The 16,049-nt window shown below is 42.7% G+C and overlaps 2 protein-coding genes across 2 annotated transcripts in view; both read left to right on the top strand.

Moving 5' to 3' along the window:
* The first annotated feature begins 246 nt into the window (after positions 1-246).
* PAQR8 (progestin and adipoQ receptor family member VIII) lies at positions 247-5,181 on the top strand. Its single transcript, XM_011960239.1, has one exon. It carries the CDS (start codon positions 633-635, stop codon positions 1,695-1,697), a length of 1,065 nt encoding a protein of 354 aa, XP_011815629.1. The 5' UTR covers positions 247-632; the 3' UTR covers positions 1,698-5,181.
* Positions 5,182-10,777: 5,596 nt separating this feature from the next.
* The window catches only part of EFHC1 (EF-hand domain (C-terminal) containing 1), a 131,077-nt gene continuing 125,805 nt past the window's right edge, over positions 10,778-16,049 (top strand). Inside the window, exon 1 of the mRNA XM_011960234.1 lies at positions 10,778-10,928. Coding sequence (XP_011815624.1) covers positions 10,872-10,928 — 57 coding nt within the window. The 5' untranslated portion in view covers positions 10,778-10,871. The remainder of the gene's footprint in view (positions 10,929-16,049) is intronic.

Below are 16,049 nucleotides of genomic sequence, written 5' to 3'. Positions count from 1 at the left end.
GCCATTGCATTCCAGCCTGGGCAACAAGAGTGAAACTCCGTCTCAAAAAAAAAAAAAGAAAAGAAAAAAAATATATTGAGACAGTAAGAGATCTTAGTCCAACTCCATTATTCTACAGATGAAGAAAAGGAGGCTCAAAGAAGCTGTCTGCAGCTCCTTGCTTCCTCTACTGTACCAGAAAGCCATGTTCCATTAAAATAACCACAGATCCTAGCCGGCCTGGTAGCTCATGCCTGTACTAACACTTGGGGAGGCCGAGGAGGGAGGACTCCTTGAGCCCAGGAGTTTGGACCCAGTCCAAACGCTGTACATAGTGACACCCCTGTCTCTACAACAACAGCAGCAACAAAAAATTATCCGGGCGTGTTGGCGAGCATCTGTGGTCCTAGCTACTCTGGAGGATTACTTGAGCCCAGGAATTAGAGGTTGCAATGAGCTGTGATCGTGTCACTGCACTCTAGCCTGGGCGACAGAATGAGATCCCGTCTCAAAAGAAAAGAAAATAGCCATAGTTCCTTGTCTATCTTAGCTGCATTCGTGTCTCACTGCCGCTTTGCCAATTTTCCTTTCTTTTCTGCAGGTTGCATCACCTGTCCTGAGTGCGTGGCACGGAGCGCACGCAGGCCGCCGCCATGACGACCGCCATCTTGGAGCGCCTGAGCACCCTGTCGGTCAGCGGGCAGCAGCTGCGCCGCCTGCCCAAGATCCTGGAGGATGGGCTTCCCAAGATGCCTTGCACTGTCCCGGAAACAGATGTGCCCCAGCTCTTCCGGGAGCCTTACATCCGCACTGGCTACCGCCCCACGGGTCACGAGTGGCGCTACTACTTCTTCAGCCTCTTTCAGAAACACAATGAGGTGGTCAACGTTTGGACCCATTTACTGGCAGCCCTGGCTGTCCTGTTGCGATTCTGGGCCTTTGCCGAGGCTGAGGCCTTGCCATGGGCGTCTACCCACTCTCTGCCCCTGCTCCTTTTCATCCTGTCGTCAATCACTTACCTCACCTGCAGCCTTCTGGCCCACCTGCTACAGTCCAAGTCAGAGCTCTCCCACTACACCTTCTACTTTGTGGACTATGTTGGCGTGAGCGTTTACCAATATGGCAGCGCTTTGGCTCATTTCTTCTACAGCTCTGACCAGGCCTGGTATGAGCGGTTCTGGCTTTTCTTCTTGCCAGCAGCTGCCTTCTGTGGCTGGTTATCTTGTGCTGGCTGTTGCTATGCCAAATATCGTTACCGGAGGCCTTACCCAGTCATGAGGAAGATTTGTCAAGTGGTGCCGGCAGGGCTGGCCTTCGTCCTAGACATCAGCCCTGTGGCACACCGTGTGGCGCTCTGCCACCTGGCTGGCTGCCAGGAACAAGCAGCCTGGTACCACACCCTCCAGATCCTCTTCTTCCTGGTTAGCGCTTATTTCTTCTCCTGCCCGGTGCCTGAGAAGTACTTCCCGGGTTCCTGTGACATCGTAGGCCATGGGCATCAGATCTTCCATGCCTTTCTGTCCATCTGCACACTCTCCCAGCTGGAGGCCATCCTCCTGGACTACCAGGGGCGGCAGGAGATCTTCCTGCAGCGCCATGGACCCCTGTCTGTCCACATGGCCTGCCTCTCCTTCTTCTTTCTGGCTGCCTGCAGTGCTGCCACCGCAGCCCTTCTGAGGCACAAAGTCAAGGCCAGACTGACCAAAAAAGATTCCTGAGGCTGGCAAGTGGGGCAACGTGTGGAGGAAGCCCCTCATAATTTGGAGAAAACTTGATACAATAGAAGTTGACTTTGAAAGGATTGGCTTTTAAATTAATACATATATCCAAGGATATGTTATAGCTGCAGTGTTTGAAAGCCAAAGGATTTAAGAGTTTTGTTGTTAATGAAAGGAATACTCCTTTTCCTTTTGGATCATAGCTTAACAAGGCACAGGAAGGGAAGGGATCTCTCATAAGATTCATGAGACATTGAAATAAGGAGAATCGTCTTCATGCCTGAAAATTTAGCAAAATTCTGACTATGGCCTCCAGGGGCAATTCCTAAAAGCTGAATGGATAATAAAATCGGACTGGAAAGTAAGTAGGTGGCTGGTCCTCACCCTGTTGGAATGGCTATCCTACTATGCTCTTCTTTGGTAATGGAATAAATTGACCCAAGGACCCAATTTCATTTGGATTTCAAATTGTCCAGAGTGGGAAAGCCTTCAAGATGACATAATGAATTACTCAGTTCATCTGATTTCTGGTCTCTCCTTTCTCGACAACTATAATACTAACCCTTTTCTCAGGATAACTGTCTACCTGGCAGTTTTCTCTGAAGTGCTGTTCACTCCCATCCCTACCTTGCATGGTGATATAAAGGACTAGGAAGCAGTCATACTTCCAGGAAATGCTTGGATTCATGTGGACATTCAGAAAGCTTATTCTCATATAATACTAATGTAAACAGTACTAGAAATTACAGTGCCAAGAGCCACCAGGAGGCCCAGCCAATAAGCGTAGATACTACATGGTGTCATGGGACCCGTTCTATTTTATACTGGTGGACAACAGGATTACTTGAGAGTTATCAGGGCTGCCTAACAGACCAGGAGATCTGGGGGTTGCACCAGGGAATCTCCATATTTGACCAGCATGTTTTAAAAGCTCTTGGTAGGATTAGTTGGTTCTAAGGATCCCTCTAGGGACCTCATTATTTCAAGAGGAACCCAAGGTCCAGTCTCCTACATAGATGCTGTCCCACATAGGACCCACATAACTAACCCAGCTCAGGGTTCTCAGGCAGGCAGTTCTGCGTCAGCTTAGAGCAGAACCCTTAAAATACTCAAGTACTGGGATAGGCAAGCATGTGTGTTTACTGTAGGTTTGTCCTTTAAACCTCCTTTGGGTGAGAACGTGTGAACCAGGCACCCTGGTTTGTTTGGCGCATTGCTGCCCAGAAGCTTCCATGGGATTAGTGGTGCTTGGGATTGATGTGTTCTGGCCAGGCAGCCCTCCCTGAGGATTGACTTCTACACTAATCCAGTGAAGGAGGCTGTGTCAAAAGAAGGGCTCAGAAGCCCTCTTTTCAGAGGCAATGATTCCTGTCAGTATGAGGTCCCTTATTTACTAAAAAGGGACATGATTTAACTCCAGTTTGATGAACCTCCTCTGAATTTACTTTGTTGTCTTCAAATCTTTTGTTTTCTTCCTTTCTCTGAGATTTGTGGGTTTTGTGCCTTATAAATGGAAATGTATGAACACTTAATATATGCCCATGTAGAATTTTCTGTTTTGGGTTATTGGGATAAGAAAAAATATATATTGCTCTTCAACTAGTGAATGAAAGAAACTTCAGAAAGCTAAAATTGCTTATCAATCAAAAGACTTAACCTGTATTTTGGCCACAAACAAAAAAAGATATTCAACTGAAGCTTTCCAATAATCTTCATATCAAGAAAGCATGCTTCTTGTCAGCTACATTGTTTTCTTAGATGGATTTCTCCTGTTAATTCTCAAATATCTGAACTTCTGTGTTACCCAAGTGTCTTATACAAGCTTCTGGTGTCTAGGACAAATTTATGGCAAATAAAATTAGCAAAACTGAACTGGGCTGAACTGAACAAGAGGATGGGGGAATTGTGCACATATGTTGTTAGTAGAGGGTCAATTTAAAATAGGGACTAGAAATTGAAGTTTTCTTTATTATGGATTCAAAGACTGTATTATTTTGAAAGTTGGAAGGAGAAGGGAGGGAAGAGAGCAGAAGGGAGGAGGGTGTAAGTCAAACTCTTGAATATAACTGGTGGTATTCTGGGCAGAGATCTTTAGTTCAAATCCACGTATTTTTAGAAAGAGAGAACCGGAGGTAGAGCAGTGATCAGGTGGGTACACAGACCAGTGCCAATCTGAACATTGTTAATGGCCTGTGACATGAAGAGCACAGGAAGAGGCATTAAGATATTGCCATACAGTTTTAATTTATACAAGTATTGGCCCCTCAACTGGTTGGAAATTTTTTTCTTAAATCTCTTTTTCTGAGTCAGGGTCTTACTCTGTCGCCCAGGCTAGAGTGCAGTGGTGCAATCATGGCTCACTGCAGTCTCGACCTCCCCAGCTCAAGCAATCCTCCCACCTCAGCCTCCTAAGTACCTGATACTACAGGCGCATGCCACCACACCTGGCTAATTTTTGCATTTTTTGTAGGGACAGGTTTTGTCATGTTGCTTAGGCTGGTCTTGAACTCCTGAACTCAAGTGATCTGCCCACCTCAGCCTCCCAAAGTGTTGGGATTACAGACATTAGCCATCACGCCTGCCCTAGAAACAGTTTTTTAATAGGAGATATTTGAGAGGCATTGAGGTAGGAGACTCTATGACATGCCCTCAGAATATCAGAATCTTCTAAGAAATAAACTAGGAAATGCAGATGTTTTTAACTACTCAGACTTTTGAGGAATTACTCCTTTTAAAACATTTTTGTTAAAGTTTAGTGTATCAGTAAGAAAACAGACCTAGTTTAAAAGGAATAATTAACAATTTTATAAAGGAGGTGGCTATCTTATTCCACCATAGCCCCTCCAACATATCTACTGGAAATTCTGCTAGTTAACTTTCTCTCTCTCTGTTAATTTAGACTTTCAACCTATGAAAATGTAAATACCTTCGAAAAAACTAAACTGTCAGTCATTTACATATTCTCATGAATGAAATGCAGTATAGGGAGAGGACATGGCAGGACACACTAAACTGGGGACACATTTGCCTGCTTATCTCTTGCCTGATTCTTCCTGACCTGTATTTACTGATGAGCTAATAATATTTGTAAGACTCTAGGGGTTCATTTCCCATTTCAGCGGAAAGTACTTCACTCAATAACAATATTCTCAAGAGTCTTCTACTGGAAGCTAGAAAGAAATAGGAGTTTAAGTCCATAGAATGAAGGAAGTTATTCCTGCTTCTGTTGCCCACCTGTTCACAAAAAGTACCTTTACGCTTGAAAACATTAGGTTCTTTGGTTACTGCACTGTAGTTTCAAATGGATCCTCCAGATGGCATTCATGTCTTAGAAAGGGCACAGCCATTGTCCCCAAGGCTTCTGCCTACTAATTCTAGTGGTCTTGTGTTTTTCTTGATTGCTTGGCAAAGTAAAAATGGAGCTATTTTCTGTCTATATAAATCTTCTTATATGAATAACCATTAAAGTGATTTTGTATATGCATTGTTGTAGTGTCAGCAGTTTAAAGCAACAGCCACCTTGTTTCTTTGACAAGGTCTTAACAAGGACTACCTTGAAGAGGCCCCCTCTAAAAGGTTCTGTTTATACAAACATTGCCAGGAAAAGGAGGTCAGGACACTTTACCTCCACCAAGAAGCAGGAAAGTATAAAAACTTAAAACTCTATATCCCATCCCCCATACACATATACACACACACACCCTAATACCTACTCGTGAGTAGAACAAATTGCTTCCCCACAAAATGCTATGAAGTTGATTTCTCTGAAGATTTCAGTGTAATTAAGTAAGTACTCCTAGTTTCATAGATAATAGTGTAGAAGATTTCAAAATTTTTAAGTCATTGGCTATAATTTTATAAATGTCAAAATGATGAATTATGATTCAACTATAGCAGGTACTACAATGTATGAGTTGTGAAATGTGGCATCTATCAACTAATTTTGTAGCCTTCACAGATTGAAAGAGCTGTGTAAAAGGTGATTCTCTAAGCAACTGCAGCTTCAGGCTATAGTACTATCACAATCACTAAGAAAACAGCATTTCTATGGCTGGAGGCTCCACTGGTTGAATTATGGTTGTCATTCTTGCCCAAACCCTTTTTTGTCACCAGCAGGGGCCCTAGGCAGTTTGGAAATGCTTCTGTTGTTACTGTTACTAGTTTAACCACTCTTCAGTTATTAATTTAGCAAGAATTTATTGAGCACCTATTGGTGAAAAGTACCACATTGGCTCTGGAGACACCACAGTGTGGAAAAACACACCCTGTGGGCAGAGAGTCTGCCCTCTGCTAAATGAGTGCCTAGCAGAGAGTCTGCCATCTGCTAAATGAGTGCCTAGCAGAGAGTCTGCCATCTGCTAAATGAGTGCCGGCATCTTTTCCTTGGGCCATGAGGGTCCCTCTCTCCAGATCATGGTTCCAATCACAGCCTGAGGGCCAAGAAGCTGGGACCTGGTTTGGGCCAGAACCTCTTCCTAAGGATTAAGCTCTCTCTTCCCTTTACCTCCAGAGGTTGGAAACCTCTTCCCCTGTAGCAAGACTGTCACCTTAAAGCTGCCTCTACTTCCCGTTACTCCTGCAACTTCTCCAACCCTTCTCACTGCCCTCTACTTGTTTTAACTCAGTCCTAGGGATCCTTGACACATCTAGACAGAGAGAGGAGCCCTAATTTCCACAAGCAGTAGAGACTTCCCAGGTACATAGTCCCATCCTTCATGGAAGGGGATGTGTGGTTCCAACCTGAGTACGGGTTCCTGACTTGGTAAGTTGAAAACAGCATGCTGCACTCTGGCTACCTCCTTTAAAAAGTAGCAACCATATCCTTTGTGGAATTATTATAGAAGTAATTTAATATGGAAGGGAAATCATTGCATCAAAAATAATTCATTTAAATATTAACTTTGGGAGCATATCTATCTATGGTAAGGGCTTTTGTTAAATAACAGGATTCTCACTGGAAAAGGTATTCACTATATTTTAAGATTGCAGGAGGTCCAGACCATATGGAAGGCTACAGAATAACAGCTCAAATTTTATTGTGCATTATGATTTCTAAAACATTTCCACATCAATATGAGCTGCTAAACTACGAGGTAAGTAAGGCCAAACAGGTCTCCATTGAACTAGGAAACACTGGAAAGGTAGAGTGACTGGTTTGGAGCCACACAACTAGTTATAACGTTTAAACTCATTTTTCCTTCAGATAAATTCACGGTCCAGCCAATCAGAAACATCAGCACCAAATACTTGCAGAGCTTTTTACAGCAAATGAAGCACTTTTATGCATTATGTACACTTTGACATAATCTTTTAACTTTTGATCCTAATATCTCATGCATAGCCAGGGTTGCATCATTTCTTTTTGAGTTAAAGCAACTTCACTCCACTCACATCCTTGGATGTGGCATAAAGCATTCATTGCATCACAGAGGCTTCTCAGAACCCCAAAGTTCATTGTCCACGGACCCTTGGTGGCTGGATTATAAAGTCAAGTCCTACTCTCCAATCAGTTTCCTGAAAATATGTTTGGATCCTTGGATGAGAAAGTCCTGCCAAATCTCAAATCCTGCCTTTCATCTTTTGATGGGATTGTCAGTTCTTTAAACAGTCAGCTTTCCCAGGGATTTTGACAAGAGATATGAACTTGAACATGGGATTTTAAAAATGTTTCTCTGCCATATGAAAGAGTTTTGCAGACTTAATAGCACAAAAAAATCGTTAATTATTTCTTAAAGCAATATATGCTTTTTAAAGAAACTAGAAAAGTAGGAAGAAAAGATAATCCTTGGACCCATCAGTAAACTAAAATCCCTGTTAGGGAAAAATAAGACTTATGTCAAAATATTGTCAATGGTAAAAGGTATAGCAGTGTCATGCAAAGATTCCTGAAAAAATCAGATGACTGTAAACTAGAATTTTTTTTTTTTTTTTTTTGAGAGGGAGTCTCGCTCTGTAGCCCAGGCTGAAGTGCAGTGGCATGATCTCGGCTCATTGCAAGCTCCACCTCCCGGGTTCATGCCATTCTCCTGCCTCAGCCTCCCAAGTAGCTGGGGCTACAGGTGCCCGCCACCACACCCAGCTAATTTTTTGTATTTTTAGTAGAGACGGGGTTTCACCGTGTTAGCTAGGATGGTCTCGATATCCTGACCTCATGATCTGCCTGCCTCGGCCTCCCAAAGTGCTGGGATTACAGGCGTGAGCCACCACACCTGGCCGTAAACTAGAAATTTTAAGCAGCCTAGTTAGTACTTTATTCTCTAAGTTACAAAATCAACCGTCTGGCTCAGTTTACAGGAATACTGAGACAGTGACATTACACTCCCTTCTGACATTACATTATATAGGTAATTTGATGATGTTGTGGCTCATACTGTCTCATTAATCCAAGCCAATGATACATTATCTCTCATGTTGAAAGAATTGTGTGGAATGTTTCTTCTGAATCAAGCTCTCAGAAAGGACTGTGCTAGAAATACCTTCACTGGAGTTAAGGACTGGCCTGTTGAACCTGTGAGTATGTAGATTCATTGACAGCCCTTCCACAGTGAACACTACTAGGTATCAGCCTCTGTTCTAGGCACCCAGGATACAGGAATGAACAAAACACTAATTCCTGCCCTTATGGAGAAACAGTGAACCAAATCAATAAATTATATATTAGAAGGTGATGGTGCCAAGGAGAAACAGAGAGCAAGGAAGAGAGAGAGACTGGAGGAATGGGTAAGTGCGCCATTTTAAACAGGATCAGGGAAGAATACCAAGAAAGGTGATGGAGCCAGCTCTGTTTCTCACCCAGGCAAAGGGAAGAAGTGCAAAGGCTCTGAGCCCAGGGCATGTCAGGAATGGCCAGGAGGCCAGTGTGAACAGAGAGGCAGAGTACAGCAGAAGAAGAGAACAGGTTGTACAGGTCTTGTGAAGACTTTTGCTTTTACTGTGACTCTGGGAATGGGGTATGTGGGGAAGAATTCTGTCCAAGGAAATTCAGGGTAGCTATCTATCGATATGGATTAGTTACTAATTGCACATTACTTTGCCTTTAGAAAACAGAGCAAATTCTATTTCCTGCAATATGCACAAAACCAGATTGGCATCAAGTTATTCCATGTGTAGGCCTGGCCCAGCAAACTGTGTTCCTGTGGCCACACGCTCATGCTTGCAGAATTCTTCCCAGATTTCTCCCAGAGCCTTTTTAAAGTGCCCAGAATGTTGACCTCTGCTTCCGACATAGTCTTTGAATGTTTTCTCATTCTTTGGACACTAGTTTGTACTCTGGATAATCCTCTGGGCAGAAGTGGAATGACATGTCTAGGGCAGAGCCTGTAAATTGGGGATAATAACAGTTTACATTATGTAGTACTCACCACTTGCCAAGAACTGAGCCGAGCTGTTTTCCTAGATTCTTTCATTTAACCCTCATAGTAGCCTTGTGAGGTAGGCACTAATATTGCCTCCATTTTGTAAATGAGGACACTGAGGCATAAAGTAAATTTGCCCACAACTAGCTGGCTCTTATGTAATGGAATCTCACACTCAGGCCTTTGAATCCACAGTCTATATTCTTAGCCACCAAAATTAAGTGAGTGTAGAAGATTCTTTTGTCTAACTTCTCACATTGTCACTTGTGCGAACCAGAAAAAGTTTAAGAGGGAAATGTAATGTAGATTTCCATCTCCCCACCCCTGATAAATGAAGTAAACCTAAGGATGCAGTTCTCATTTTATTTCTAGACACTTTAGCCAAGCAAAAGTCCTTATACTGTTATTGTTGAATGGTACCAAGGCTGAGATTCGTAAGTGTATTTTGTGCTAGAATACAACATGGAGCTACTCACATTACAAACAGTCTCAGAAGCCCTCTGTAATGACCTGAAGGATCTGAAGGACAGAAACTCACTTTAAGAACCACTGACTTCAAATTATTTTCACATGCTTCTCTAATGTTTATAAAATGACTCTAGTGAATACTTTCTCATCTTTAGGACCTTTTAATGTATCTTATTCCTCATTAAAATAAATTTGAGCATGATTCCAGGCTAAACCAATTTCTTAAAGACAACAATGGCAACATGCGAAATATCTCCATCTAGTGTTTTTTCTTTTCTAAACAATAAACAAGGACAAATTATCTTAGAATCTGACTAATTTTACTCCAGGAAAAATACCTTTGCACACAGTACCCGGCACAAAATTTGTATTCAGAAAGTGCTAGTGGTAATCACACAGTCATTATTTATTTTTCTTTTCTTTTCTTTCTTTCTTTTTTTTTGAGACGGAGTTTTGTTCTTGTTGCCCAGGGTAGAGTCCAATGGCGCAACCTCAGCTCGCCACAACCTCCACCTGCCAGGTTCAGGCAATTCTCCTGCCTCAGCCTCCCGAGTAGCTGGGATTACAGGCATGTGCCACCATGCCCGGCTAATTTTGTATTTTTAGTAGAAACCAGGTTTCTCCATGTTGGTCAGGCTGGTCTTGAACTCCCGACCTCAGGTGATCCACCCTCCTCAGCCTCCCAAAGTGGTGGGATTACAGGCATGAGCCATTGCACCCAGCCCACAGTCATTATTTCTATCACTTCACGCTGAGCAGGGTGTTGTGAGTCCTGCACAAATTCATCCACACTCTCCACGGGCTCCCAGATGTCTCACCAGAACAGGAGCTCTATGTCCTTGAGAGGGATTTTTCTCCACCCACAACAGAATAAGATGTAGTTCATCTTCCCCCGGGAAATGGGGGATTTCTTGCTTTCCTCCACATTCCTTCCCTGACATTCAGTCTCCATGATCACACTCTCCCAAGCATCAGGAAGAACCTTGCATTGGTACACACACATACCACCCAGACATTCTGGCAGCACCGCCCTTTCTCACTATGGCCCCAAGTGTTCTCAGACTACAGAAGAAACCCTATTGGTCCACGTACTCATTTTTTCTACCTCTTGATTCCCATCTATTATGTGTTTGTGTCCCTTAGATATATTGAAATCCTAAACCCTGCTACCTCAATTTGTGACCTTATTTGGAGACAGGGTAGTTGTACATGTAAGCAGTTAAGATGAGATCATGCTGGACTATCTCTTAATTCAATATGATTGGTGTCCTTATAAGAAGAGGAGAAGACAGGAGGAAAGACAGCCATGTGAAGACACAGAGACACATACAGGGGAGAGCACCATGTGACAATGGAGGCAGAAATGGGAGTTATGTATCTGCAAGCTAAAGAGTGCCAAAGATTGCTGGTAATAAGCAGAAGCTGGGGGATGGGGTGTGTGGGTTAGGGTGGTGGGGCAGGCAGAGAGAGAGAATGGCCTTGCCAGCACCCTGATTTCAGACTTCCAGCCTTTGGAACTGTGACAGAAAAAAATTCTGTTTTAAGCCACTCAGCTTGTGGTACTTTGTTATCATGACCCTGGAAAACTTAATACAGCATCCAGGGCCAACCTCAGTTTTTACCTCCCTGTGAAATTGACACAGTTTTTCCTAACAAGTGGCTCTTGGTCTCTCAACTCCTTCCCCCCCATCTATACCCTATTAAAAGGAGAAATGGGATTTGCAGATCTCAGAAGAGATATAGATGGGAAGCTTATCACATGTATGAATACAATAGAACCTCCGTGGTAGGGAGTTAAGTACAGAGAAAACGTCGTGAACAGCCAGTTTCACTGTGGCTGTGTTTCCCATCTGAGTCTACCCTGTGTAAGCAGGTGCTTCTGGGTTGCACCTTGGCAACTTCCCACCTGGGTCTTTGCCTCTACTCTTGGTACTCACAACCAACTCATCTACCTGCAAGCACCTTCATCTTTGGGCGCAAAGGTTTTATATTCACTGTCTGCCTCACATTCTAGTGGTGATTTTTTAAAAAATAGTAAACCAAACAAATAGGGAAAAGACCATGGCTCCGCGGAAAGCTCCAGCCATCTAGCCTCCTCTGTGGCCCACCAGAAAGCCCTTGTGCTCTTTTCATAAACTCTATCTTGAAAAGAGATTAGATGCCCTCCTACCCTCTAAAAGGATCTGGGTGTGTGTGTGTGTGTGTGTGTGTGTATGTGAGAGATGTTTATTCAGAGTTGGTGGGTAGGGGTGTGCATAAAAAGGAAAGAAAGACTTAAGTCACACAAACCAAACCCTTCTACATGTTGCATTCTCTAAAGTACCCAACATATTTCCCCCCTTTCTCCTTTCTTTTTACCTTAATCTGTCTTTAATTTTCCATGATTTTTCCAATTCCCAGTCACTGACCAAACTGTCCATTTATCATGCTCCCCCAGACAATGGTAATAGCAAACAGTCAGTGAGCACTTACTACATGGCAGGCACTACAGTAAGTGTTAACATATATGAACTCATTTAATGCTCACAACAACCTTGTGAATTGGGAATAACAATTATTATTCCTGTTTATGGCTATTAAAATGTTGAGAAACTTCTGCAGGGTCACAGAGCTGGTAAGTGATAGAATTTGTACCTCTGCAGTCTGACTCTGCAGTCCATACTTTTTAAAAATATTTTTTATTATGAAAAACCTTGAACATATACAAAAGTAGATAGAATTGTATGATGAATTCCCATATAATCACATACACAATTATCAAATCATGGGGAATCTAGTTTCATCTATATCCCTACTCACTTGCTTCTGTCCATATTATTTTGAAGCAAATCCCAGATATAATTTTTTCTACAACACATGCTTTCTATGTATCCTTAAAAGATGAAGAGTCTTTAAACAAGAATATGATATCATGATCATGTCTAAAAAACTGAAGAAAAATTCCTTACCATCAAATATCCTGTGTTTGAATTCCCAATGGTCTCATAAATGTCATAATTATTTTAAAGTATTTAGTTTAAATCAGGATCCCAGTAGGACCCACACATTGCAATTGATTGACTTTTTACTTACATCTCTTTTTAATCTATAGGTTTCCCTTCTACCTCAGTCTTTTTACTCCTTTCCAATTCAGTTGTTGGCAAAACAGAATCATTTGTCCTGAAGAGTTTCCTACAGTCCACGCACTTTACCACTATATCATTCTGCCTTTGGGGTACTATATTGTAGACTTTTCATTTCATAGATTTTAGAGAGGGGAAAACTCAATGAAGTGATTTCTAGACTCACTGGAGCTTTCATGAACTACATGAAATTATAAGTACATGTGAATATGTGCATTTTAGGGAACCATAGTCTAAAACTTTTACAAGATTTTAAAAATGATCCCATGACCCTCAAACAATCAATGATCATTAGCTCTGGTCCTGGCTTTTCATTTTAGAGATGAAAAGCAGGAGAGTTGGGTAAGTAAACTGTCCAAACTCACACAAATATTCTTAACAGGACAGGAATGTGGCTCTCAGGACCTAACCTGCTCCACTTTCTGTTTCATGCTGCATATGTGAAAGGGGAAAAGGAAAAGTGGTTTGAGGTGCTCAATAGAAGGTGTCAATTTCACCATTGTTTCAAAGTTGTCATTTACCTGAATTAATGAATTCACTTCTTGTCCACATCTGGAATCTAAAACTGTAGTCAATGTTACTACCACAACATTCTCACACTTCTCTTTCTCCGTATTATTGAGAGCTTTATTATGCCAGAGATGTCTCACAAGCAGGATGCCAAGATCAATTATCTGTCCTGAGCTAAATGAGGACTATCTTTCCTAGATGTGAGAGCACTGAGGTGGAGTGTAAGAATACTCAACTGGGAACCAGTCATTAATTGATAGTTCCTTGATCTCTTTTGGTCTGGAGATTTCTCATTAGTAAAATGAGCTAACTGGATTGTGTCAATTACTTTTCAAGCATTTTGACTGTGACCACGATATACTCTCACTATGAATGTATACGTATGTATATATCTTGAAAAAACTTTCACTGAATTATTCTTACAAACAAAATGGAAAGCATCCGGATTATTTCTATTCTATTCTTTCTATTCTTTGTTTTTTTTTTTTTGAGAGGGAGTCTCGCTCTGCCCCCAGTCTGGAGTGCAGTGGCGCAGTCTCGGCTCACTGCAAGCTCCGCCTCCCGGGTTCACGCCATTCTCCTGCCTCAGCCTCCCGAGTAGCTGGGACTACAGGCGCCCGCCGCCACGCCCGGCTAATTCTTTTGTATTTTCAGTAGAGACGGGGTTTCACTGTGTTAGCCAGGATGGTCTCGATCTCCTGACCTCGTGATCCGCCCACCTCGGCCTCCCAAAGTGCTGGGATTACAGGCTTGAGCCACCGCGCCCGGCCACTATTCTATTCTTTTGTAAAAATAATTCTGGTTGTGGTCACAACCTATTAAGTTGATTGTAAGAGCTGCTAAAGGAAATCTGCAGCAGTTTGAAAAATGCTTTCCCAGGTGACCTCTGAGTCATTCATTCATTGACTGTAGTAGGTCAGTCATTTTACAGCTCTTTAATGGGCATCTATGTAGTGCTAGGCACTGTGATGAGAGTTAGGAAAATGGCAATGAAAAAACGAAGACCCTCTTATGACGGTTATATCCTGTGAAGTATGTTTGATCAGCTTTGACAAGGAAAGAGAATTCCAACGGAATCAGCTAAAGCTATTGAATAGGTTGGACTTAAGGGAGGAAAAAGCAGAAATACAGGTTTTTCCAAACCCCAAGCAGGAGCCCACATCAAGACTAAAATAGTCTAGACCCAAATGATGTAATTTTTGTGTCAAATGAAGATCTCCTGTGGATCCTAAATCTAATTACTGGATGTTTCTCCTTTTCCCATACTTTGCAAAGATCGAAGTGGTTGACGGGGCTCTCTTTTTAGATAAAATATTTCAGAGGCCATGGAGTGATGGGAAGGAATGCTAGAGAGCACTCTGACTGAGGGACACCCCCTGGCCATCTTATCCCCATATTCACGTGCTCACCACACCCACACCCCCAGTACCTGCAAAACCTGCTGGTGTGTAATTGCTTGTTTTCTTTTCCAGAAATTTTGCTGTACCATTTTTATCCAGCAGAGGGAAGCAGAACACCAAAATCACTGCAGAAATAGTCCAGGACACATGCACACACAGCCCTTTGGTATTTTTTATCCTGTGAATTTAGGCACTATAAAATAAGAATGTCACAGTTTTGAAAACAAATTCTGGGTAAAGTCAGCTATGGGTAAAATGCTGAAAGAGGAGAGGTTTATTTTAGCTGACTACTTATGGCCTGTCCCATCAGGATTGCCTGGAAGACATCACCCAGCTCACAAGGCCCTCTTTCAGGCTTGGCTCCTGGCAGTCTGACCTTTCAATTTTTTTCCATTCCCCAAGTTTTGGAACACCTGCTAAAATCATGCAATATTTCTGTGGTCTTCTGAGTCAGGCTTTATGCAATGGCCTTTCAATCACGGCATTTCCTACTTTAACTGCCAGGAATGGTCAGTTTCTTGTCCTCTTTTATATATTCCACAAACTGGGAAATGGTGGGTACAAACTGAAGTGCAATGCATGCTAAGTGGTCATGTAGACTGGAGTGCAGTGGCACGATCTCTGTTCACTGCAACCTCTGCCTCCCCAGTTCAAGCGATTTTCCTGCCTCAGCCTCTTGGGTAGCTGGGACTACAGGCATGCGCCACCACGCCCAGCTAATTTTTTTATTTTGAGTAGAGTCAGGTTTTCACCACGCTGGTCTCAAAATCCTGGCCTCATGTGATCGGCCCACCTCGGCCTCCCAAAGTGCTGGGGTTACAGGCATGAGCCACTGCACTCGACTGGGATACAAACTCTTAATCATAGCAGACCTTCTGAAGATCCAGGTACCCTTCTGAAGCCCTACCTTTCCTCCCGCCCCACTTCTTTACAGACTTGTCCCTGTGCCTTTTAACACTGATGCAGTACCGTCTGACTTCCCCTCCTCAGAGATGATAGCATTTTTAGGAGGCCATAGACCAAGAGAAGTTGTCTTCATGCATTTCTGGGGTCCGAAAGTAGTTAAAACAAACCCCTTAGCCATTGAACTGGTGTGCTTTTCTGGAGAGAAAGGCATGAGCAGAGAGCACTCCTGAAATAGAAACAGATGCGATAATGGACAATAGGCTTGGGCATGACTCATCCTTTCCAGTTCCACACGTTCCTTCCCTACCCAACCCAGGAATATAGACCCAAGTGCAACCATGCACTTAGTCAAGAAGGGCTCTTCAAAGTGTGTCCTAATGCCATGAAATTTACTTTTATTAAGAAAGTGGGTAGGGAGGGATCATGGAACTTGTAACAGTTTAAGGTTATCATGAAGAGTCAGCAAGAATTACAGTAATGCGTGATTCTGGGTAATCAGCACCAATGAGGTGGAGAGAAGTGGGAGAGGTGCCTTATCTTTGAAAGTTTAAACTTGCCATCTTTTTTTTCTTCTTCTTCTTTTTTTGAGAC

This window comes from Colobus angolensis, unplaced genomic scaffold (genome assembly GCF_000951035.1).
Source record: "Colobus angolensis palliatus isolate OR3802 unplaced genomic scaffold, Cang.pa_1.0 Scaffold51, whole genome shotgun sequence".
Taxonomy (NCBI): domain Eukaryota; kingdom Metazoa; phylum Chordata; class Mammalia; order Primates; family Cercopithecidae; genus Colobus; species Colobus angolensis.
The sequence above is the reverse complement of the archived record's forward strand: the minus strand, read 5'-3'. Positions and strand labels throughout refer to the sequence as shown.

Bases quoted from the DNA above. Each gene is read 5' to 3' on its own strand.
- PAQR8 (XM_011960239.1), top strand. From the start codon at position 633: ATGACGACCGCCATCTTGGAGCGCCTGAGCACCCTGTCGGTCAGCGGG.